Below are 26,543 nucleotides of genomic sequence, written 5' to 3'. Positions count from 1 at the left end.
TGAAGTGGAGGCTGCTCCTCACTTGGCCAGTAAGCTCAGCCGTCCCCTTGGAGCATTGTCTGGCTGCACTGAATCCATTAGGCAGATACAGCCCATAGGCTGTGAAATGACATGGAACTGGTGTGGCTGCAGGGAGACTAGTACACAGAGTCTACATGTGTCTTCTCAGTGGTGGTTTGAGGCTAGGGATCCACTCACCTGGTCTCTTCTCCATCTGTTTCCTTCTCTCTCTCCTCCAACTTTGATTCTATTTGAGATATCCCTGTCCCGTCCTGCCTTTCCTAGTACCCACATGCCCAGAACAGATGCTGCCTTTTCACCCCTTGGCCATGTTTTTCTTGATGATTAAAACAACTATTTTTTTCCTAGGAAGATTCTTTTTATTTTTTTAATATGTGAAATTTATTGTCAAATTGGTTTCCATACAACACTCAGTGCTCATCCCAAAAGGTGCCCTCCTCAATATTGGCTAAACTTCATTTCCTTCAGAATGAACCACCTCACTGACATTTTCAAAAACCATCATTTCTTGAGTCTAAGACTTCTGTATCTTAATTGACTTTACTGGGTTATAATTTATACAGAAAAAAAAATGCACTCTTTTTTAAGTACAGTTTGATGAATTTAGACAAACCTATACACCATCATATAAAACATCTGCATTATCCCCCAAATCACTATAGTTGATAGTTTTGCCATTTCTAGAATTTTATATAAATGAAATCAGACAGTAAGACACTCCTTTTTTCATATCTTAACATTTCTAAAATTGGCTGTATCTTAAAATGAACATCTAACATGGTACTGTTTCCTTTTTCCCTTAGGAGATATAACTAAAATGATAACGTATCTTCTAATGGGTAATATCTTTAAATCAGGAATATATATGTGTGTATATGTATACGTAAGTGTATTTACATGTATACTGACTAGTTGGTTTTACACCTAGAGAGTAAGCATTGGGAAGGTGAGAATCTTGACTTTGCTGTGTTCCCATAGTACTTATAGCTGGACATCAGTAGGAGCTAAATAAACAGTATAGAGGGTGGTGATGGTGAGTTTTAAATAGCACTCCTAAAATATCTTCTAATGGCAAGGACTTGCCTAAAACTCTTCTTGGAAAGCGTTAGTAGTCCTAACTGCCATGAGTTCTCTTTGGGGGCTCAGCTGCCTTTGCATTAATATGAGACATTTTCCAAAATTTGTTGCATGGACAATCAATATTATCCAAGGTAGTAATAAAAGGGAGGAGAGGGGCATGCCACTACCACAGAAATCTGGGGAACATTTCTTACTATAATTTACCACTTAGAGACTCACAATTCATTAGCTTGCTAAAAATTCTGAGAAGTGTTGTCGCAAAGAAACAATGTTCGGCTCTGTTTTAAGCTTAGGTTTGTTTGACCCTGGAGCTCTGTGGAACATCCATTCGTAGTTTGCAGAATATACCTTATGAAAGACTTCTCTAATATATATGCATGATTTTTTTTTTTAATGAGAAAGAGAGAAGACAAGGAAATGGAGAAGAGCTGTATTTGAGCTGGTCCCATGTAAGCCTAAAGCTACGTAGTGGCATCTGGAATGGGCCAATGAGGATGCTTTTTGTGAGTAAAAGGGCTGAATAAGCACTCTCTGTGCTCATAATCTCTCTTTATCCTTTGAAGGGACATGTGGGCAGGCAACCTTTCCTAAGAGGAAAGGAAAACAACAGAAAAATAGGCATTGGCTAATCCCTTAGCTGAGGTGGATAATTGAGGTTGCATAAGGAGAGCTGCCCCACCCCTCTGCTCGTGCCATCCTGTGGGGACTGAGCTGTTGGGTTTGTCCACACTTGGGCCAAATAGCTTTAACTGATAAAGAAACCTGAAAGAGGTAATAGAATGGCTCGCTGAAACACAGAGAAGCCCACCGGCAGGAATTTTCCTGATCATTCAAATGATGGCAAAGTCCTTCTCAAAACCAGCACTAGCCCAATACATAAAGAGATGAAAGGAAATCAGAGTGGGCTAGGTGAAATCAGGCAGAGACTAAAAGAAGCATACAAGAGCTAGCTCCCTTTCTGTTTTGAAAAATACTTTAAACATCATTAGGCAGCAAAACCGACTTTTTTTCTCCTGGTATATATGCCTATGAATTTTAACAGATATATAGACTCCTATAGCTGCCACTGCTATCTGGGTACACAACGGTTCCCTCACCCAACCAAACTCTCTTGTGCTATCCTTTTGTAGTCACATCTTCTCTCACACCGTAACCTCTGCCCACCACTGAGAATTATTTTCCATCACTGTAGTTCTGTCTTTTTGAAAACTCCCTTTCCTTTTGCTCTCCCTTTTGCTTCATGCATGTTTAAGTGTGAGTGCAAAGGACTCCAGATCCCATGCCAGCAGACTGTCTCCTTTACAGTTATTGCTTTGTTATTTTCTGTTGCTAACATTTATTAGCATCTGTGATGTGCCAGGCATTTGTGCTACGCTTTTTACATACATTATCTCATTTTAATCTTATAAGAGCCTGATAATATATGCACGCCATTATTATCTCCACTGTACAAATATGGAAACTGAGGGTAAGAGAGGTTAAGTGACCCTGCCTAAGGCAAATAATTGAATCCCAGCACAAACCCAGCTCCATCTGATGACATATCCTTAACATTATGGTAAGCAATAAAAGGGAAGGGATTGTGACTCGGAAGGAGGTACACAGAGAGAGGTTGAGGGCAGAGCCAATTTGGTGCCATATGGTTTTTTGAAAGATTTGCAAAATGTGTGTGAAGGTGGAGAACCATCTGGGTCTTCTGACTTCTCAACCTCAGCTCCTGCCTTTAAGTGTTCCTCCACCTGTCACATGTGGTCCTTGCTGACCCAGGTGGCATCTGCTTGCTGTTTTCAGGGGCTGCAGACAGTCTCACTCCCCTTGCAAATTCAGCAGAAAGCACTGTCTGTGTCACAGGACACAGCAGCTGAGACCCAGGAAAGGAGTTGGATGCCTTCTGGTTTCTACTCAGCCTCAATTCCTTCATGTGTTTTCTGACCTGATTTTCCCCCCCTCGGGGGCTTGCAACACCAGCTGAAAAAGTTTCCAGGACACAGTCACCTGGTCTGTGTGCTGGAGGTGGCAGGTATGTTCTCGCTGAGCTGGGGCAAGTGAGACAGAAATGTATGTGGTTGGCATGATGTGTAACAAAGAAGGGAGAAAGTCTGGCCTTGCAAGACCTGGGGCAGCAACATTTGTGTCGGGGATAAAGAGACAGGAGAATAAAAAAGAGAGAGAGAAGTTAATGAAGAAGTTGGAGATGCCGGGAAGTGGAAGGTTCTTGCCCTGCATATGTGTTGATTTGAGCTTGTTATCTGGGGAAGTGAAGTTTGCTAGCAAGTTACCTTCTTGAATCAGTTCCTGCCTCCTTTAGAGTCTTGGAAATGTGCTGCCGAGCCAGCATAAGTTGGGGAGAATCACACATCTGAATCACAGCCATAGGTCATTTGGAGAAAAATCAAACAGGTTGGAAATCAGGGTACCAAAGGGCCATCTTTGGATGACACTCCATTAACAAGCCGGTGAAAGAGGATGTGCCATTTAGAGTAAAAAATATTAAGTCACTTCAATAACAACAACATTTACTGAGCACTTAGTATGAGCCAGTCCCCGTGCTGAGAGCTAATTGGCATGAATCGTTTCATTTCTTTCTTGCAACACCCCTCTGAAGTAGGTACTACTGTTACCTCCAATTCACAGATCGGGACTTGGAGGCCCTCAAGTTTAAGTGACTCACCCACAGTATACAACAACTGAGCAGCACAAGCAGGATTTGAATTCTTCTATTTTTCAAACCTAAGTTCGCAAGCTTCGCTGCTTTACTGCCTGTCTTAATTCAGAAATATTTCTAAAAATTAACACAGCGAGGAGGAGAGATCAATTATTCAGAAGCCTGTAATCTTCTGGAAGACTTGCCAAGATCCTTTGGCTTGACTGCTGTAAGGGAAGGAGTAGGAACCTGTGGGATTTGCACAGCCAGGGGCCGTCCAAGAGTCTTTCGATCTCACCTGTTGGTTTGAAATAATTGCACGCTGTAGAAATCTACAGCCATTTCCCAAGCTTTCTTTTTACCCAGTAGGCTTGGGAGGGTTTCAGGCAGGTAGGCACAATGGACTATTTTTTCTCTCTTGGGCTGGCACCATGAGGTGTGACTGTTGGCTCCACCCTGGCATGCTGGCTGGCACAGGGAGTACCCGGCCTCTTTGAGCCAACAAAAAATTCTCGATGAGCCCGTTTATTAGATGAGCCTAGGTGAGCACAACAGTCTTCGGGCTTAACAAACTCACAGGCAGGAGGTTAAATGAACTCTTTCAGAGGGCCAGGTTAACATCGGGTTCTCTGGAAGAGGTGTTTTACAAAATGGTACCCTGGGACAACAGGTTATTTATGCCCTCTTAGGGCAGTACTTTATACTTAGTATTATCCTGGGCTGGACTCATCACAGACTCAAGTTCAATAATAATACCTATTACACTCTCCTGCAAGGGCTATCACTCCTTCTGCATTTTGTAGAATTCCTCATGCACGACAGGGCACAATAAACAGTCAATAATAATGTTTACTATGATAATGATCTTCCAAATGCCTTTCATCTGAGGATCCCAAAGTGCTAGGTAAACACTAATTAGTTAAGCCTCACAATGGATCTCTGTTTTTACAATACATTTTCCTATTTTATAGAATTTTAAATTGAGACCCAGCAAACTTAAGTGGCTTGTCCAAAGTCATACAGCAGGTTTAAATTAATGATAATGATGATGCTTTGCATTCACACGGCATATGTTTTCTAAAGCAATAAGAGTATGTTGCAAAGATAATTTTCACACCATCCCAGAGGAAGGTGGGTAGCAAGTATTATTAGCTGTTGACTAAATTGGGTAAACTGAGGAGGCAGGGAGGGTAAGTAACTTGGTAAGGATTAGACCGAGGATACGAGTGCCTCCTCTGACTCTCAGGGCAGTGCAGCGTCCCAGACAATCCTCAATTCTCTGAACTGAGGGGTGCATGCCTGCTTTTGCCCTTACGGGAAAGATAGCTACATTCGTGGAAGCAGAGACAGGTTGCAGAATGACAGCCATATTTACATCCAGGAACGGGTTTGTTCATAGTCCCGGTGAGAGAGGCAAAAGGGAGGAGATGAGCCGCTGCAAGTAAGGATGGCTTGGAAAATGAAGGGAACGGGGGTGGCTGAGGGAGGCTGCCAACATCGCTCTGTTACAGAAACATCTTTACCAACCCAGGGCCCGCCTGAAAGCAGTAGCCTTCAACAGCCTTCTTCTGTGTTTTGGCCTCACGACAGGACTTGCTCCGGTGCAGCTTGGATGATGGGCACAACCCTGTCACTGGCACCTTCGTCTGATGTTACAAGTCCTTGCGAAAGAGTTCCAGGGACATGCAGTATCTTACCAGCTGTCTCTTACATATTATCAGCTCTCAATCCCACAGCTCCCTATGCTAGGAGGGGCCTGGGAATCTTCTATGTTCAAAAACTTGGTAGCTGGGGATACATTCACTGTACCTTTTCTTAGCAACATAGCCACATCGAAAAAGATGAAAACATGAACGAAAATATATGAAGATGATAGAGACTTGCCTCCTGCCGGTCTGGCAATGCTTTCTTAGTGAGTGATGATACTCCACCAGGAGGCAAGTCAGACTTTGCTGGGTGGGGGAGGAAACAGGCTGCTGGGTCTTAGGAATTCACAGGGTGATTTGCTGACCCCAGATAGAGCCCTACTCTCTACAAACAAGACACTTGAGATAAGTTTGCTGCCCTACCCCCACCCTGCCTTCTCCAGGCGTGTGGATTCTGATTGATGACTAGACCTTGGGCTAATGGGAAGCCTGAAAGGAGGGCGCCAAGCCCTTTTCTGGAATGTGGTCACACATACAAGCACAATGGCAATAAAAAGTCTGAAGTGAAGAACTCACACCAATGCCCACGTCTTCCTGCTCTCCTTTTTGACTGTTTCCACTTTCCCTTGCTGCATGGGCAATTTGGAGGTGCAGTGACCGGAAAGAGGGGTGAGCCGCTGGAAGGAATAGTTTAGAAAAGTGTCCTGAACGCACATCATAAGCCTATTCTGCTGTGCGGAAAGGAATGCGCAGAAGACCCTCTCACCCACTGTTACTCTTCACAATGGAGTTGAGAGACTCTGCTGTCAGCTTTAAAGAAGTTAGCTTTAGGTAAGAACTTCACAGAATGCAGCCTTGACTTTCTAAGTATGCCAGCGACCCAGGTCACAGCTTCCCGTGTCTACTTTGACATGCTGACTCGTGGGGTGACAGTGCACAAAATCTCGCTGGACTCACAAGGACTGCATCATCCTCTCGAGATGTGCCCTTAACACAGCCTCCCACAAAAGGTTTGCAGCCAGGTCAGACACAGTCCTCAGGATCCATTCGCATGGTTGGCCAGAGTGATTCGCATTATCCAGACACCAAAAGCATTAGTGTGATCTCCTGCGTGCCACTACCGGGTCCTTTGGTTTTATGGCAGCCTTTCAGGTACATTTTATGAATGTTTGATTCATTTTGTAAATGAAGACACCTGTAGGGCTCCTGTACACATGGGTTCTACTTCATAGCCCAGCCTTCCTGTCAGTCAGTCCACCCACAGACACGCTTTCCTCCTGTACAGTCTTTGGGCATCAAGTATCAGAATAGCTTTGAAGGGATCATGAATGAGCACTGTCATAATAGCGCTTTAGGACTTGGGGTGGGAAGATGGGAGTTGGGTAAAATTGAAACAAAACCTGACATTTGCAAACTCCTCCAAGATCTCAAAAGCAAAAAGCAGCTGGATTTTTTTTTCTCTCTTTTCTCCATCCTCTGGTTTGGCCTCAAACAGCAGGAGTGAAAGATGAAGAATAATCACGAAGGCTTTCTTTGTACTGTTACCTTCTAGACAAGGGAGACAACCTGGGAGACTTTTAACAATTCTAAGAATTCCTGGATGGATTAGATAGGCTCAGGATTCCACCAAGTTTCCGTAAAATGGCCACTGCCCACAGAAACTTACCTCTGGGGAATCACTGGCAGACCTCTTTGAAATGTAACTAAAGAAAGGAAGATGTTCCCTAACTGCTGGTATACACAGACCCAACTTCCAAATGGACACGAAATGAACAAATAAGATCTGTCTTACCCCATCCATGTGGATTCTGATATTAGGCACCAGCCGGAAAGAGCTGGACTGTAGAGCTCTGGGGTTACTCTTGCCTCTCCTGCCGTCCTGTGCGGTCAGCACACCAGGCCTGCGGAAGGAGCCCCCTCTCCCCAAGCTCTGCCCCGAGCGCACACCGTCTAGAAGACGCACGAGCAGCAGGTTGGCCGGCAGTGCCTCGATGCTGCAAAACACCAGGGTCCTGCATTCCGGGCACCTCAGCTCCTTGTGGGCCTTGAAAATCCTCTGGAGACATGGTTTGCAGAAGGTGTGCTGGCAAGGGAGGACTTTGGCCGTGACATCGAGCTTTTCAAAGCACACGGGACACTCCAGAAGATCAAGTAACGTCAAATCATCCATTTTATTTTAACACTCCACTCTTGACCTGGAGGGGCAAAGTCCGCATGGTAGGGTGAGCTGAGCCGAGGGGGCAGATCCGGGTCTATCCTATCCTATCTGGAGCTTCAGAATTCCTGCCTGTTTGAATGAGAAAGGAAGAGAGGAAAAAAATGTGACTGCTCAGAGAGGTATATCCCACCTACATGGAGGCAGTGTCTCATAAGGCAGTTTGCAAGCACTTTGTTCCAGCACCCAAGTTTCAAATGACTCATTCTGATTCAGTGCTAGCAGGTATAAGGCTCAACTCCTGCCTGCTGAAGGATCTGAGGGAGCATTCAGCATGGTGACCGACTACTTACTCATTGCCTCTCGGCGTGCAAACAAGAGCAGAGACAAAACGGGCCTGCAGAAGAGCCCTCTCGGCCTCGAAGGGGGTCCCCCCACCCCCCCGCCGCAGACAGTCAATTTCAGTTCCCACACCAAGACCCCCATGGAACACAATTTCTGTGAAGCTATCTATTCCTCCTTCTTCCCCTACTTTTATCTGTTATCTGCAGCACATGCAGACAAGTTGTGTAGATAAGTTTATCTGAACCTTCTGCAGATGTAGAATTATTTCCTTCACAGTGCACCTTCCCCCATTATTTTGTCCTAGCACTGCACAAGAAAAATTCTTACTAGAAACGCATTTTCAAATTGTTTGCCTTAAGTACAGGCCAGGGTGCTTGGAAGCTTTTTTTCTTTTTTTCTCCTCTCACTCCCTCCTTCCCTTTCTTTCTTTTTTTCTCCCTCCCTCCCTCCCTTCTTTCTTCCCTGATTATTCTAGCCTCAGAGACGATATTCCACCCACAAGACGACGTCACACAGCCTGTTTAGTTTCTTGGACAATTGTTCTCAGTTCCACCTGAAGCAGATAGGAATTCTGGATTGTGGTCACAACCTGCAAAAATCCAGACAGAGCAGTGTATACAGGTGTGCGTGTGTGGTCTGAAAACATCCTTACTCCAGTAACAATTTCCTTTTAAATGTCTGAAAAGAAGTCTCCAGTTGAGATAAGTCTCCCCGGAAGAGGTCACCTGTCCTCACAAGTGCCAAATTTTGGGTGAGCACAATGCCCAGGAGGTTTGGCTGGAGGGTGGGTGGCCCCGCCAGTAAGGGAAGCAGACATGACTTACGGGGATGAGAGATGGCGCCGTGCCCTCCTGAGACAACTCTCCAAAGATGTCAGCTCTGGGGAGACGTGCGGGGGCCACTAACCTTGAGCTTGTAAACCCAGCTGTGTGCAGCTCAGCACAATCCTCTGATCCTCTGCTTGGCCAGGCTTCCTCCAACTGGCTTCCTTTCCCCTAAGAGCGGCTGCCACGCTTTGAAAACTTTAACAACTCTGAGTCTTACTCATTTCAAGGATCGCCTTACTCAGCCTTTGTTAACCCTTTCACCGCCTGGCAGCTAGCAGCAATTTCTGACTTCACTCTGCTGACTGCTCCTTCCTTCATGTAACTGAGTTGATTTCTGGGAAAAGATTGCAGGGGACAAAATATAAGCCAGCCCCCAAGGCTAAGTATTTACAGTTTATATTTTCACTTTTCTCATTGTCTCTCTTATCCAAGAAGTTGAAACACAGCTCAGTTATAAACATGCCAGGGTGATTGTGTTTATTTTAAACCTTTATAAGGATTTGCTGAAAAGGTCAAACATATTAATGGCAGCTATAACAAAGATAACCCAGTCACCTAAAAAGTACTGCTCCTTAAAAACCAGAGTCAGTACTTTAATGTGTGGATTTGAGACGGACTTCAGTGGTCTTTTTGCTCAATCTCTTTAAATAAATTAAAAAAAAAATCTCATTATGGTAGTACATACACCTCTTTGAAAAACCAATGCACAGAAAGGCTTTGAAAAAGGAAAAGCAATGGTTCCAGACTCTCTCCCTGCCAGTGCCTATTGGAATCCTTTCACAGCACCACATAATACTTATATTTTCGTTTCTTGATTTACCAATAATAAAGTCACAGAGGTATTCAATAAAGTACATAATAATAATAATATTACTGAACACCATAGTAGCCCTTATCTTCACTAAGCACTGTTCTACCTTTACCTGTATTAACTCATTTAATCCTTTTAGCAACCTGGTAATTCACTATACTCTTCTTTACCCTCATTTGCAAAAGAGGAAACTGAGACACACAGAGGTTAAATAACTCATTCCAGGAGTCACAGCCAGCAAGAGACAGGTGTTCTGTGCTTTTTACTACCATGTCATATGGTGATACAGCTTTAAGGGGAGGAGAGATGGTTGAAGGGAGCTAAACCTCATCTGAGATGGCAGGAAGTCAAAAGATAATGACCCAAACTGACCAATCAACTGCTTTTGCAGGTGAGACAGCTATGCCCACAGAGATCAAGAGATTCCTTGAAGTTGCCCAGTAAGTTAGGTAGAGCTGAGAGAAGAAACTGGTGTTTGTTTTTTTTTTAAACTATATCTTCTCTCTCAACTTAAGGATGACAGTTCTTTACTATGCGGAAAGCACTTAGCCACAACTCCATGGGAAAATCTTAAGAGGGGACCAAGAGGCCTGAGAACGGATGGTGATGGATTACATGTTTTACAAAGTTCTTCCATGTTATTTCTGAAAAAGCAAAGACGCATGGAGCTCAAAACAGGAGGGGGCTTTAGGATGGAGCAGACAAAGTCACATGTCTTCTGAGCACAGACACCAGATTTGAGTACGTGTCAATTTCAGAGACCATTTTCGAGTCTTTTTTCATCTCTCTTTTATGAAGGTTTTTTTGGGCTTCAGTGACATCAAATCCCATTCTGTTGCCTGTCTCCTTCAATAATTTCCACTTTTATAGGTTCTGTGCTCATCAGGAAGCCCCTTGTAGTCTGACACCCTTGTTCCTTGCTCTTTTTCCCACTTGGTAAAGCTGGGCCCTCTGCTCTGTGAGCTGCCCCACAGTGGCCTCACCCTCTAGAAAGGTCTGCTCCAGTGCCAGAACTCCTGCTGCAGGGGTGGGCAACATTTTCCCTCCTTCCCTCTCTTGTTCTTAAACACTCCACCTCCCTTAGATGTCCGTACCTGCACCTACAAGCACATGTACACACATAACTTGCATAAACATACATATAATCGTAACAGTAACTTTTATGAAGCACTTGCTGTATGCCATGGACCAGCGCTAAGACTTCAAACAGATTGCTCATTAAATCCTCCCAACCACCCAATAAGACAGGTGCTGTAACTTTGCCAAGATTGCAGAGCTTACGATCTGAACTCAGGTTGGCCCAATCCCAGGGCCTATAAAGTTATGTGCATGCCGCAAGTATACTGATACATCTTTACTGTTTAAATCCATACACATCTATATATATGTCCAGACTGTACATATCAGCTGATCTCAGATCCACCCTAAGCCAAAATGATATAACCTGTCCAGTCTCATGGCTCCTCTATGCGACTACATAGTCAGTGGTCTCAAGTAACTTCAAACCCTCCCAGCCCTGACAAAACTCAAAAACCCAGTTCCATTCCAGGAAGGCGGGATAGATCCAGTAGGCTGTTCTGCGTTAGCTTATCTGGCAGTTGATGATTCAGCAGAATAGCAACGTGATGGGAGAATGTCAGGCACTAGTGAAGGACAGACAAAGTTTACACTGAGCAGGAGTGGTCTTTTAGCACCTCTCAAATCAAACCCTGTAGGTGGTCCCCTATACCACCCACGGATGGGGTTATCTCGGTAGAAACTTTAGAAGCTTTTGAAGAAAGGGGAGACTTTTAAATGGGGATTTCATCCTGGCTTACCCAAATACTACCTTGGCGTCAAGTCAGATGAACAAGTAGTTCCCCAAAATAAACAGAAAGGTGGATGATGCCTGCCTTCCCAGACTCCAGGCTCAGGCCACCACCTCCACTGCTCCCATCCCATCAACACTCCTTTTTATATTTATACTGTTACATAATGAGTACAGGCTGTACTTTTAAAATACCTGTGTGATATGTTTAGGAGTTTTCTTGCTGCTTATATTTACAAGTATATGTCCATTTATGTTAAAAAAAAAAAAAAAAGAAAGAAAGAAAGCCAATCTGATCATACTGCTACCCTGTTCACAACCTTTTAGTAGGTTCCCACTGACTTTAGGTAATACCCAAATCCCTTTTCTGGTGTAATCTGGCTCCTGCTTACCTCTCCTGCCTCAACTTACCCCACATCTCTCCTTCACTCACCCACACCAGTCCCACTGGCTTTCTCTCTTTACTGAGGAGTTCAAGGTTTTCTGCCATGAGGTATTTGTTGTGCTCTTCTTTCTCTGTGATTCACAGTTGCTAGTTACACTCTTCCTCTCTTCCTACTTACTCTCCCCCACCCTTTCCTTTTTTTACCCCTTCCTCTGCAAGTTTTAGCTTAAATGCCACTTCCTCAGGGAAGCCTTCCTTGATTCTCATGACTAGAGAGTTTATCATCCTGTACTTGTCCTTCATAGCAGTTATCACAATCGTAATTTGGTAATTATGCTTTAATGATTTAATGCCTGATTCCCCAAACAGACAAGCTCCAAGAAAGCAAGGCACTTATGTGTCTTGTCACTGCTCTTTCCCTCAAACCTAACACAGTGACTGGCATGTGGTTGTTTAATAAATGTTTTTGAATGGTTTATTAATGAATGAATGGTATTCTCAAAAAAAAAAAAAAAAACGTGTCTGGACAGATGTACAACAAACTGGTTTTTGTGTTTGTTTGTTTGTCTGACTAGGCTCCACGCCCAGTGTGGGGCTTAGAGTCACAACCAGGAGTCACGTGCTCTACTGACTGAGCCAGCCAAATGCCCGCACCAAACTGTTGATAATTGCTTTACCTTGGACACCTCTGGGGAGCCACTTGGAATATTGTTAGGCTCATCTCTTAGTCTAAGAAATTTTTCAGATTCAGGTATATGCTATCTGGAAGTGTCTTTGCTCAGGACCCTGCCATACATCTCTTGCCTCCTGCCCTGCTGCTTCCCTGATGCTACTGTATGGGATACCCTCAGGAGCTTGCTATACACCCACATATGCATGATCCAGAAGTGTGGACCACCCTTGACTAATGGGGAATCTATGGATAAACACCTTCCCCTTTCATCTTTTGGAGCATGTAGTTCTGAGATTTCATAACGCTCTTCATAAGGTTCTGTGGGACGAGTACCATGCATCCACTGAGTGGCTAATGCAGTAATGTACCCCTGTACTGTCTCTTCCTCATTCTCTGTATCACTCCACCATCCCTAACCCTTGCTCTCAAATAAATTGCCCTCAAACAAGCAACTCTTTGTTTCAGGCTAAGATAGTTTCTTTCCAATTTAAAATTAGGTCACAAAAGAAGTATGCCTTTTTTGTCAGATTTACTTATTTATTGGAATTATAATTTTAGAGTTGTGTTATTTTCACTTGGCTGGCTCTTAACTCTTTGGTGGTCTCAGGCTCTTTGCCCTAAAGTTAATCATTTGTAAAGCAATCCATAAACCCACCAAAGGGGTTCAAGCAGTTAGAAATCTAAAGCATTGTAACAGAAGGGGTCAGGAGGACTTTCTTGACTTACTGGACTCTCTGTGGCAGAGGCCAAGTTTTGTACTTCTTCGCTATCTTTCCTCAGTACCTAGTATAAATGTGGAAATGTTTTCAATATTTAAACGAAACTTCATTTTAATGTTCCTCTGATGCTAGGTTTGCCTCTGTGAAACCTTTGGAAGTATCCAAGGAGAGGAATTATTGGAGGAAAATGGGAAGCTTTCCACTAGTGGAAAAATGGAGGAAAGCAGAACGGCAGGGGTTGAATGCCTATTAGATATTCTTTCCTTCTTTGAAAGATGCAGGCCCCAAATGAAGTTGATTATGAAATTTCCTCCCCAATCAGGAGGATGTCAGTAGGTGAGCAGTGTACTTTAGGGTATTGGTATGCAATCACTAGACCCACAGTCAAATGACCCAAACTTCTAGCAAAGAGAACTCCAACCGACATTTTATAGAGATGACTTAAGGTCCTTAAGTTTAAAGAGAAACCAGCAGTCAAGAGTATGGCTTTAAAGTCTAATAGACCTGCTTTGAATCTCAGCTCTGCCAGTTACTAGATGGAACACTTGGTCAAATTACTCCATTCCTCTGTTCCTTGAATTCCTTATGTATAAAATGAGGTTACTAATAGAGCCTGTCTCATTGGGTTGTTCTGAGGAGTCAGTGAAATGATGCATACAATAAATGCTTAATAGATGTAGGATTCTTCTTATCTTCTTTTTTTGCAGGCAGATCCTATAAGAAAACTAAAAATCAGATGGTTCTCCTCTAATCCAAACTAAACCCAAGGAAGAATATGCCAGAACACGTGGTTGGTCAGTTCTTTACGGACCAAGATGCTCTAACCCCGTATATCCCTAACTTCAGTCATTTGCATCCTATTCTTTATGCTGTTTACCATAGACACACACTGAGGCTTTCTCTTTGACAATCAGAAGAGTGAAGGAGAAAATAGTAACTTCCTTACTGTGTGATTTTGTGTTAACCATTTTCTGTTGGGGTAACCCAGGCTTTGGGATACTCTCTTCTAGTGTATTCTAAACAAATCACAAGCACTGTGAAGAACCAAAAGAAGGGCAGAGCCCTACCCATTTTATGCACCATAAATCATAGTTCACCATTTGCACACCCGGGGAGGGATTCTTACTTATAGTTCTTCATCTTCATTTTTTTTAAAAATTTTTTTTTTTAACGTTTATTTATTTTTGAGACAGAGAGAGACAGAGCATGAACAGGGGAGGGGCAGAGAGAGAGGGAGACACAGAATCTGAGACGGGCTCCAGGCTCTGAGCTGTCAGCACAGAGCCCGACGCGGGGCTTGAACTCACGGATCGTGAGATCATGACCTGAGCCGAAGTCGGCCGCTTAACCGACTGAGCCACCCAGGCGCCCCTTCATCTTCATTTTTAATAGAAGACATTAATCTACTTTTTAATTTTTTAAATGTTAGTTTTGAGAGAGGGGGAAAGAGAGAGAAAAAGAGAGGGGGGGAAGGGAGAGGAGAGAGGATCTGAAGTGGGTTCTGCACTAACAGCAGAGAGCCCAATGGGGGGTTGAATCCACGAACCTTGAGATCATGGCCTGAGCTGAAATCAAGAGTTGGATGCTTAGCCAACTGCGCCACCCAGGTACCCTGAAGACAGTAATCTAATAAACACAGTTGTATTTCTTCCTCTAAATGATTAGAAGGGAATCCTAAAGGCAATTGTGCAAGAAGGGAAAGTAGGAAAGTAAGTAAGAATGCATCTTACCATTCTGTTAATATTAAAAATCAGCTGGTCAGGGGCTCCTGGGTGGCTCAGTCGGTTGAGCGTCTGACTTCAGCTCAGGTCACGATCTCATGGTTTGTGGGTTTGAGCCCCAAGTTGGGCTCTGTGCTGACAGCTCAGAGCCTGGATCCTGCTTCAGATTCTGTGTCTCCCTCTCTCTGCCCACCCCCCACCCCCCAACTCACACTCTGTCTCTCTCTCCTTCAAAAGTAAATAAACATTAAAAAAATTAAAAAAAAATTCAGCTGGTCAAATCCAAGTAAAGTCTGTAGTAACTTATTGTATTGTGCCAATGTCAATTTCCTAGTTTTCATACTGTATTATATATAAGATATTACCACTTTATATACAGAAGCTGGTTAAAGGATGTAAGGGACTTCTCTGTACCATTTTTGCAATTTCTTGTGTTCATAATTATTTCAAAATAAAAAGTTAAACAAAAAAAGAAAAAAGGAAACAAGTAAAAAAGATATACTCAAAACCTTGTAAATATGTCCCTACCCTTTGACCCTAAAATAGTACTTCTAGAAATATATACTAATGTAAATAAATTTATACCCCAGGATGTTCCTCATATAATCACTTTTAATAGTGAAATGTTAAAAACATTCTTAATGCTCAACAGGGGAGTGTGTAAACAGTATATATATATATATATATACATATGTGTGTGTGTATACTATCAAATATACATATACTATCGAATATATATATATATATATTTGATATATACTATCAAAAATGATAGTGGAGATGTATATTTATTTTAAAGTTAATTTATTTATTTTGAGAGAGACAAAGAGATGCAAGCAGGGGAGGGGCAGAGAGAGAGGGGAACAGAGGATATGAAGCAGGTTCCACACTGACAGCAGAGAGCCCAACGTGGGCTTCAAGTCACGAACTGTGGGATCATGACCTGGGCCAAAGTTAGATCCTTAACTGACTGAGCCACCCAGGCGCCCCTGGGGAGATGTATATTTAATGACATAAAGGACATTCATAATGAACTAAATATAGAAATTTATAAGCTGTATGAGCCTAACTTATTTAAGAATAATACATAAATATATAATATTGAGACTAGAGGAATGTATGCAAAACCATCAGCAACAATTATTTCTGGCTTCTAGACATATTAGTTGATTTAAATTTTTTCCATTTTGTTCATGTGTTTTTCTAATTTTTCTACAATGAGCATATGTTACTGGTGTAAAATTTTCAAAGATAATTAAGATGGCTGAAATCACTTTAGCTTTACTAAAACATTTACAACAGGGAGAGTTAAATCCGGTAACACTAATACCCTATGCATTACCATTGATAAGACAGCCATTAAAAAGAAAAATAAATTACAAAGCTCCGAAACTGCTGTATGTAGATGCTAAGCCATAACAGATACTGTGCCTTACAAAGGGAAAGGGCTATGATCACTCCTAACCGGTCTTCCTCCTCTTCCTTTACTGTTTCCTTTCTGATGAAATCAGTAAATGTTTTGATTCAAAACCATGAGCAGGATGCAACCTTAATTCTTATTAAACTCGGGGCAAGTCTGTGCAAAAGCTGACAGTTTGCCTAGGCTATTGGGTAACCACAATCTTACACTTTTGATCATAGGTGGGAAAGTTGCAAAACCGAGTAATCCCCTAAATACCCTGGTTAGTCCTAGATGTCTCTCTTCATAGATGGGGTCTGCTATGATAACAAATACACGAGAAGAAAATGTCTTTTTTTTTTTTTTTAAGAATTAGAATAATTTTCCTATAACTGACTATAAACATTTGTCAAATCAATTAGACATTTCTTGAGCCCTGTAATGGTGTTAATTATAATTAATTATATAATATTATGTTATTTACTCACTTGGCCTTATAAATTGTATCTCTCTTCCACATAATCTCTGTTCCATAGTGCTGGAACCATCTCTGTATTGTTCATTTGTGCCTGACTCTCTAAGTGCTTAATAAATATTTGCTGAGTGATGAGGACGACTCATTTGTGTTTGGAATTCTTAGTGCATTCCTAGGGAGAAAGCCTGGGAATGCTTTGGAAACCCACCTCCAGTATTAACAAGTCTGTGACCCTGGGTATTAAACAGCTTAAGCCTCATCCATAAAAGTGCTCTCAGTAATAAGTACTTCTCAGGCTTGTGGTAAGGAATACGCTTCCTAACATGTATTGGTACCACTTAGAAAAGTGTCTGGTGCGTAAAAGTTGCTTGAACGATACGAGTTAACGATATCTGAATTCCTCTTTTTGTCCTGTGATTTACCTTTTTTCTGTGATTGCTTCTAACTTAATATGGTGGTTAAGAGCAGAAACTCTGGAGTCAGAAGGTCTGTGTCATCTTATTAAATAACAGTGTGACCTATAGCAAGTTGATTAAACACTCTGTACTTGGTTTTCTCATCTGTAAAATGGGGATGATAATAATAGCACTTACTCCATAGGATTATTGTGAGCATGTAGTGAGAAAATGCTCATAAAATGCTTCAAAGAGTGTGACAGAGAGTAAGTGCTCAGTAAAGGTCAGCTATTATTCTCTTACCAGGCCTCTTATTATCTGTCGTTTTGCATCTAAAGTATAGTTTCAAACTGAGACCAACTCCTGGTTTCTTTTCCTGAAGGAGTTATTCATTCCGATTTAGCCATGACATGAATGTCAACTCAGAGTAGCTGCCTAGAGGCTTATATGGTTTGGGGCACTGCAGCACCCTGCAGAACTTTCAGAGGGGGTGGGGCTGGCTATTATGCTGGAATAAATAATAACAATTAACATTATTTTGTGCCAGATTCTGTGCGAAGAACTATAACCCTATTATTACTCCCATCTTCATAGATGAGGAAACAGAAGCATAGAGACAGCATTGCCCTCGACAGTGCTTGGGGAAGTCAGGCTTGATGCCCAGGCAGTCTGCACTTCTAACCTTCAAGACATCCCATGTGCTGCATTTATCTTAAAAAAGAGGCTATTTTAATCAATACTGTATTGCAATTTTGATTGCAGATTTTTATCTTTACTTCCATTCAGAAGAACCCAAACCTTGGAAATATAAGCGGCCTGCACGCAGTAACATCAGGTTAATCTACTAGAAACAGAAAGGGAAATAAGCCTGAAATACAAACAGAAGGAATATCAGAGGGTACTTCCTATTTATTTATTTATTTATTTATTTATTTATTTATTTATTTAAATGTTTATTTTTGAGAGAGAGAGAGAAAGAGAGGGAAGGAGACAGCGTGTGAGTGAGTGGGACAGGGGCGAAGAGAGAGAGCGAGACACAGAATCTGAAGTAGGTTCCAGGCTCTGAGCTGTCAGCAAAGTCCAACACGGGGCTCAAATTCACAGACCGCGAGATCATGACCTGAGCCGAAGTCTGAACGCTCAATGAACTGAGCCACCCAGGCGCGCCGGTGGGGGGGGGGGGGGGGCAGGGGGTACTTCCTTTTTAGATACAATAATAAGAAACGCCAAAAAAACTAAATCAAAACTGGTCAAATATACTGATTTATTATTTTACCCAAATATATTTGGATAAAAGGTTCTTTGATTTTTAATAACAAATGAAAAATCTCATAAATATAACTAGAGCTGTTAGCTCATTTTGTTTTTCAGGCCCCAATTTATGACAGAATTAATTTGTCAGCCAGAATCCTAATATATACTTGTCCTGTGAGGTCTAGTTCTCCATTCACAGTATTATCTCTGTAGTCGTTAGCCAGGGGTAGAGTAGGAGTATACGGGTATGGGTGTTGAAGAAGAGGGCTCCAATGGTGGACACTTCATCTCTCGATGCCACTCTTGAACCTCAACCACTCCTCATCCCTTGCTTTGGGCTAAAAAAAGTCTTGGATTCTAAACCAACTTCAGCATATTGGCATTATCTATTGAAATTTTATACGTGCGTCCCTTTGACTCAGTAATTTCCCATTTAGAAGTTGATTCAAGAGAAATGCCCACAAGATATGCAGAGTTACAAACAAGGGCATTTATTGTTACACTGTTTGTAACTGAAGACAAACGGAGCTGACCCAAATATCCAGCAGGAAGAGACTGTGCATGTACCATAATGTAGTCATAACAGAGGAACAAATAGGTAGAGTTGTGTATATTGACATGCATATAATGGAAAAGAAGATGGTAGGCAGTGCTCATATTATTCACAATATTATAGAAGGGCTTCGTAAGGAGAGACATTGCAAACTCAGATGCATAACGGGGCCAGATGCATAAGGGGGCCAGACTGGTTTTATAAACGGGTCAGGTGGGGACTGTGACAACCTTGAGAGCACACTCTATGTGAAACCAACTGACACCACTCAGCCTCAGCTATTCTTTGCTAATGGGTTGACAGAATTTGGATTCTCCCAGAAAATCTATACATCATGGTCCTGTTCATGCTACTTTGTGATAGTCTATTTACCTCTCTTCCACCTTGAAAGCTCCACGAAACTATTTGTTACATGAACCTCCTGATTTTTATTTTGTGGCAACCATTAGAAATATTAAAAAACATATATTCTAAGTGGTCACCTGCAAACTAGATGTGTCTTGCAGGCTCACTGCCCATCAACCTCTAAAATAGTCTTACCAATGGCCCTCTCTGGGGAATCATGTTTTGGGCCATTATCAGAGTGGGGTCTTTCACTGTACCATCTATACATTGCTTTATATTTGAGGGTGTTTGGGTTTGTTTGTTTAACCATGGCAAGAACCAGTTTATTGGTCCAGGGGAGAGGCAAAGGATGTATACAATGAAGAGTGAGGGCTCAGGCCTCCCCAGTGACCTAGAAATTCATTCCTCCACCAGGTCCTGGAGGCAGGCCTTGTATCAGTGGAGGAGAGGGAGAGTGGGTTGGTGTTGGAAATATGGGGTCCACAGTGTTCTCCAATAAGGAGGCACCCCCTAATAGGTCCATGTCTAACAGGGCCCTGAGTCATGTGGGAACAACCGTGAGCATCACAAGCCTCTTGATCCACACCTGGTCCTGGGGCCATGACTTCCCCGTGAAGAAACAGAGCGTATAACTTGGGGAGTGTCCACTTCCTTGGATGAAGACAATCGGATCTGCCAGGAAAGGGCCGTGGCCAAACATGCTTCCTTACTTGTTCCTAGTGACCTCACCATTGGCCTGTGACCACTACCAGGAAGGAGTGTCTCGCTCACAGCCCAGCTGATCTGGCTGGCAATGCCCCAGCCTCTGTGGCCAGAGGTGCTGGCTTGCCCTCCACAGAACCAGATTCTCCTCCCCACCCACCCTGCCCTCAGGGAGCCCAGCACAAGCCTCATCTGGCAGGTCATGGCCCCATCAAGGGCACCCCAGGTCTGGCAGTCTTATTAGCTGCCCAGGCCATGTCCTATCCCCTGCTTCTGACCCCACCAACCAAGGGCTCCTAGGGCAGAACACAGCCGGTGGAAGACATGGGGGCCAGGGGAGAAGGCGGTAAAAGGTGGAACTTTCACTCTGAGCAGCTGCAGCAGCGACACCAAGGGGGAGACTTTGAAGTATAGAGGGCCCATCGCCCTGGCCCCGGCCACTCCTGGCACTCACCTTCCTCGGGCTCCAACAGCCTCCTCAGGTGGATTTTCAGTGGGTTCCGAGTTTGAGCAAACAGCAGAGATGCCCAAGTTGGGGCTCAGCAAGAACTGAGGGTGGTGCTCAGGGGCCACAGGTAGGCCCTAAGGCCTCGCATCTGGGAATGGGGCCAAGACCATGTCACTCAGCAACTCTTCCAGAATGTTCTGCGGGGTAGCACAGGTACTGCTCTGCCCTTGTTGTCTGGAGAGGTATCTGGTTCAGGAAAGTCCCCAGCTCCTGAGGTGACGAACTTGAAGAACTGGCCCGAAGGTCGTGGGGGTCCTCACTGGGCCCTCGGCTGAAGACTGCGCTCTCTTCCGGGGGAGGGCGGACCGGAAACTCCTTTTCCGGGGCGAAGGGTCAGCGTGCAGGCTCTGCGTGTCTCGTCTGGGTGGGGGCCTGGAAGAGGCGAAGTCCGCCAGCCCAGGGTCCTGCAGCCAGTGGGGCGCCCAGGAGGTGCGGATGTGGACGCTCCTGCGGCCCCGGCCCGCCAGCGCCCCTCCCCCCTCCCCGGCTGCGCCTCAGCCAGGTAGGATCCTCGGCCTTCCCCACGTGGGGGTGGGGGGCGGGGGGCGGGAGGCGGGGCTGGCGCACCCAGGTCTCTGGACTCCCGGCACCTCTCCGAGTCGTAGGTGTGCACCCCCTTACCCGCAGCAGAGCTCTAGCGCGGTGGGGCTTTCTTGTCTACCTATTGCTTGTATAATAATCTACACGTGTATAATGAAAAAATACGAATGCTGAGAGCACATTTACACTGGCCTATACTAACAAGGTCTGAACCAAAGGGAGTTTCCAGATTAGTTCAGACTAAAAGCAGTTTCAGGAATTTGACCTAGCTTTGGTTGTGTTACTAACCTCAAGAGTCTTGAATTGGGGGTCGGGGGCGACCTGGATGGCTCGGTGGGTTGAGCGTTGGAGTTCGGCTGGGGTTAGGATCGCCTGGTTGGTGAGTTTCAGCTCCGCATCTGCTTGCTGCTGTCAGCGCACAGCCTGTTTTGGATCTTCTGTCCCCCTCCCTTGTGCCCCTTCCCCTGCATGCATTCTCTCTCAAAAATAAACATTTGGAAAAGAAAAAAAAATGGGGGGGGGGGGCGTCTGGGTGGCTCAGTCCGTTAAGCATCTGATTTTGGTTCAGGTCATGATCTCACGGTTAGTGAGTTCGAGCCCCACATTGGGTACCATGCTGACATTTCAGAGCCTGGAGCCAGATTGGGATTCTGTGTCCCCCCTCTCTTTCTGCCCCCCCCCCCCCAACTTACCCATTCTAGCTCTCTCTCTGGCTCTCAAAAATAAACATTTACACTTGATCTTAGCCAAAAGGCCAAGAAGCGATCAAAAATAAACATTTAAAAATTTTTTAAAAAAAGAAAAAAAAAGAATCTTGATTTGATGGATACCCCTGGGCTCATCTAGATATATCTAGATAATGATAATGGGCTTATCTAGATAATATTTTGGACTAGGGTTTCTGTGGCCTTGAGATACTTCTGACTATGTTGGACTATATGAGTTTCTGGGGGTGAAAGTAGCATCTTAAGGATATACTGAGAGGACAATCACATCTCTCATTTCCAAGGTGTATCCTGAGCTTGTGGGAAAATGAATAAGGGATCATCATTCATTAATTTATTCATTCACTCGTTCATTCCACAAAGATGCTTTGGGTGTTTACCATGCACCTGTTTGGCTTTGGGCCACAGATGCCTTCATGGAGCTTGCGTCGTTGAAAGTGTTACCAAAGTAAATAGACGATCACAAAATAGGGTGAAAAGTAGTGTCGTGAGGGCCAGCACACCGTGTCGTGAAGAGACCCCACTGGAAATCCCTAAAAAGGTGGCACCTGGGCTGAATTTTGGGGGATGAGCCAGAGTTGGAGTCAGCCTGGTAAAGAAGAGGAGGTGGGGATTCCAGGTGGAGAGACCCACAGGTGTGAAGGCGTGAGGGCAGGAGAGGACTTGGGATCTCCTGGGAACAGCCTGTGTTCTGTATAGCCAGAGCATGCAGTCTGGGGCAGGGCAGGCTTCAGTACTGCAGGGTGGGTCGCCATCTGATCACAAGTGCTTACGAAGTAGTCTGGGATGCCTGGGCTCTATCCTAAAAGCAGCCCAGAGCCAAAGACAGAGTTTAGGCTAGGGAGATTTGGGAACTGTTTTATATATTTATGTCAACACATATTTTCGCCCAGAGTTTTCACTTTATGTTTCCTCGATTTTATGAACCAAAGGGGAAAATACTGTGTATTTAAGCAAGACAGAGAAGTAACTTGTTTTTAAAACAAACAAACAAACAAACAAACAAACAAACACACCTCTGGGGCACCTGACTGGTGCAGTTGGGAGAGCATTTGATTCTTGATCTCCGGGTCATGAGTTGAGCCCCACGTTGGATGTAGAGATTACTTAAGAATAAACTTAAAAAAAAAAAAAAAAGAAGCTCTGCAAACTGATGGCTGAGAAATTGTAGCTTCTAAGTTTTACACCTTCCTGTGCTCTTGGATTTTAGAGACATTTCATGACATGGCATACACAGCCCACAAGCCATCGGCTTAGAAGGTTGTTGGTAGATTCCAAGCCAGTTTCGAGGGTGTGTATGTATTCTCTATGGGGAGCTGGTTAAAGGCATCCATAACATTATGATAATCCTCACTGAATATTGCTAGCGTTCCAACTGGTATTTCATGTCATTCCTGGCGTCCTTACCCACTAAGGGCCTTGCTTCCCTGGAAAGGTAGGTGAATACTCAATTAATAGGAAGAGCATAAACATGTTCATTTTGGTGAGAACTTGACTTCCCTGTCTCTCAAGGTGAAAGGGAAAAGTCTGTGGTTTTTGAGAGGAGGGAGGGGAGGGAGGAGCAGACTGGGGTGACTGATGATGCTATGAAAGCCACACAATTGCTGTCAAGGTGGTTTTTCACCCCTGGAGCAGGGTGATCTCATTTGCTGCTGCATATGCATTCATCCTTGGTTTTCTGGTCTTTTGGCCACGAGGACATGTGTATCTGCTGAATGTGTGAGTGTGTTCCAGGGAGGCTGTGACGATTTTAGAGACAGACTAAGCAGGATTCAGATTCTTTGCAACTTGCTTAAGCTGTGAGAGCCCGGCACGGTTGCTCTCCCTCCCTGATCTGATTGCAGCATGCTTACATGGCATGGGCTTTTGTGAGAATTAAATGAAATATGTATGTGTAGCGACTGGCACATAACTGATGTTCCATAGATGTTAATTTCTTTTGCAACCCTGGACTGAAGCTGCCTTTAATTGGTTTCCAGGGGACTAGCCATTTATCTCCTTTACTGTCTGTCACGCTTCCTTTTCACGGGTAGGGAGACACATTTAGGGTACTCAGAGGGACCTGCCTTCCAGTCCTCGTTACTACTCACTTTGGATAGGTGACTCCGTACTTTTGTGACTTAAGATTCCTCCTCCTCCTCTTCCTTCTTTGTCTTCTTTCCTCCTTTGAGAGAGAGAGAGGGCAAAAGTGAGTGAGGGGCAGAAAGAGAGAGAGGGGGGGAGAATCCCATGAAGCACAGATAGAGATTGGGGGGGGCAGAGAGAATGAAGTGGGGCTCATCTGGGGCTAGTGTTTTACCCAAAGTGCGGTGAGATGTAGATTCCTTCCTTATAAAATGGGAACAGTAATGCTCCATGTTTCTGTACCTTTCTACAGTCATTGTGAGGATTCCGTAAAGTAAGGCAGGGTTCTCAGACTTTAGAAGGCACCAGAATCATTCATTTAAAGCTTGTTAAAACAGATTGCTAGATTCCCTCCTCAGGGGTTCTGATTCAGTAAGTCTGGGGTGGGGCCTGAAAATTTGCATTTCTAACCAATTCCCAGGCAGTGCTGATGCAATAGTCCCAGGCCACACTTGGAGAACAGTGCCTGGCACACATTGAACCCAGATGGATGTGAGCGACTGTCACCCATTGTCTTTTGGGGCAGGGGTGATACTATAGACACCACAACATGGCTATAATTCTAAGTTTAGGGTCCTTATTTTGACTATGTGAAATAATTGTTTAATTTAGTGTGTTTAGGGGGTTAGAATTTACAAGTCATTTCTGTCTAAGGTATCCATGTGACTCAGACACAGGAATGAAGGGCCCAGACTGACCAGGTCCCGTTGGCAGTTTTATCAGTCTGGTCCCCGTGAGGCATGCCTGGACTCAAAAGACAAATTCCTGGAATATTCTCCTATTGCTTTCTACCAGGTGTTGAGGACATGTTTGGGGGGAACTGGGGAAAATGACAGGAGACTTCCACACGCCCGAGTCTCCTTTGGTCTTGTATAAAAAGTCTCATTATCCTCAGGGTTTTTAAGTCTGTGAAGGAAGGATCTTCCCACTGAGGAAATCATAGGCCCCGACTCTTTTATTTTAGAAGGTGGATGGCAAAGATTAGGGGCATGGTGACACCCCTGCCACTTAATGAGCAGTCTGAGTTACAGATCTAAAATTAACAGCTTCTCCTCCTCCCTCCCTCCCACCCACCCAATACTTAAACTCTCCTTTGTCATTGCTTCTCAGAGCCCTCAGAGTTGCAAGAAATGCTGCCTGGATCCCCAAACCTTCAAAAATGGCCAGGCGTGGGGCTCAGTGTTGCATTAGGGTTAACATTCTAGGTCCTAGGGGCTGATAGATGGGGCCCTTCTCCTCATTTTGTGGCTTGGAGTGTGATCTCAGCAAGTGACCTTCTGAACTCCATTTTCTTATCTGAATTGAGGACAGTAACAGCACTCATTTCAAAGAGTTCTTGGGAGGGACAATTAGATAAGAATGTGAGGACTCAAGGAGTGACAGCTATTGTTACTGTGGGGGGATTTTTAAGAGTTTGGGCACCGACTCCTGCATGCCGTCCCTGAGCTGTCACTTTTACAAAGTTATCCAGTAGTACTCATTTGGTTTGTGGGGCCTACCTAGACTCTCAACTTTTCTTCATTTGTTTATAAAGCTTTGGGCCACAGGAGAAGGGAGAAAACCCTTCGCATGAGGCCTGGGGAAAGACATGGGGACACGGACGGTGGCAGGTTCTGTGAGGATCCCAACCCTGCCTAACCCTGAGAACTTCTTCTCAGTCCCTGTGAAGAAAGGTTAGAGCCATGCGCTGAAGGATCTCTCTCACCTGGTGATATGGGACACTCAGTGGCTCCAAGGCCAAGCAGACAGAATGCAGAGCTGGGGAAAGGGGTGCATTGAGAACCTAAGGGAACCCAAGTCTCTTAGCAGTCCCAGGAGGCTGAATCCTTGGTGGCACAGCCGGGTGTTCATAGCAGCCACGGCGTTCATGGGACAACAAGGTAATTCCTATAGAAACCCGTAGGTGGGTAGGACGTAGGAATGAATATGAGGGGGTTGTTCCGGGGTTCTCCCTCTAGATGGGGAGAAATCCATAATGGGGGCGGGAGGGACTGCAATTTTACGGGTGTGCATAGGTGAGGTGAGGGACGTTTGGGTGATGTGGCTGAAGCATGCTGCAGAGTGCTGGGTACATGGTGAGCACCCAGGAACCAGTCATTATTACTAGCTGTTCCCTGACACCCTGCTCTCTCCTTGTGCCCACAGGGCAGGGCAGTCTGAGCTGTGAGTATTGGAGGACGTGAGAGCCCTCATCCCCTCACAGACCTCTTTGAAGGATGCAGAGTGGGATATTAACCCTATTTCAAGTTGATTTTCTCCACCAGAAGCATGAAGTATCTAATTTTGAGAGGAAAGAGTAACTTTTTCTTAGTTGATAGGAAGTAATGATGGTCCTGGCTGGCTTTGAGGAACAATAGATTTGAGTCAGAAGATCTGGGTTCAAGTCCTAGCTCTGTTATCTTTGAAATGTGAGGCCACAGGCTAATTCTTTAGTGTCCTCATTTGTAAAATGGACAAAACTGCCTGTCCTGCCAACAGATAATCAGTGTAACAATGTTTTGTAAATGGTCACGTTCTGATAAGGCAGTTAAGGAAAGTGGTTTTGGTGTGGCTGATGATGTCTTCTAGGGCTACTGGCCTTCAACGAGGGGATGATCTCTTATTCCGAAATGAAGACTAATGAGGGAGTTCGGGCATGGAACCAAATGAGGGATATAGACATATTTTGGGATATTCTTGGGTATTCACT

The 26,543-nt window shown here is 44.2% G+C and overlaps 1 protein-coding gene and 1 pseudogene across 14 annotated transcripts in view; both read right to left on the bottom strand.

Moving 5' to 3' along the window:
* SH3RF2 (SH3 domain containing ring finger 2) overlaps window positions 1-20,823 on the bottom strand; it is a 137,942-nt gene extending 117,119 nt beyond the window's left edge. For 4 of the 14 annotated variants that reach the window (XM_053222668.1, XM_053222613.1, XM_053222623.1 and 1 more), the window contains exons 1-2: window positions 8,798-8,945; window positions 7,184-7,678 (exon numbers count right to left, since the gene is read on the bottom strand). In XM_053222668.1, the coding sequence (XP_053078643.1) occupies window positions 7,184-7,561 (378 nt within the window). In that variant the 5' untranslated portion in view covers window positions 7,562-7,678; window positions 8,798-8,945. Of the gene's footprint in view, window positions 1-7,183; window positions 7,679-8,715; window positions 8,947-20,411 lie in introns of those variants that run through there. The other 10 variants (XM_015083174.3, XM_027042401.2, XM_027042412.2 and 7 more) reach the window with 6 other exon arrangements.
* LOC128315224 (interferon regulatory factor 3-like) lies at window positions 19,655-24,596 on the bottom strand (annotated as a pseudogene).
* Between the last annotated feature and the right edge of the window lie 1,947 nt (window positions 24,597-26,543).

This window comes from Acinonyx jubatus, chromosome A1, assembly GCF_027475565.1.
Source record: "Acinonyx jubatus isolate Ajub_Pintada_27869175 chromosome A1, VMU_Ajub_asm_v1.0, whole genome shotgun sequence".
Taxonomy (NCBI): Eukaryota; Metazoa; Chordata; class Mammalia; order Carnivora; family Felidae; genus Acinonyx; species Acinonyx jubatus.
Note: the sequence above shows the minus strand (reverse complement) of the source record. Positions and strands in the feature narration are given on the sequence as shown.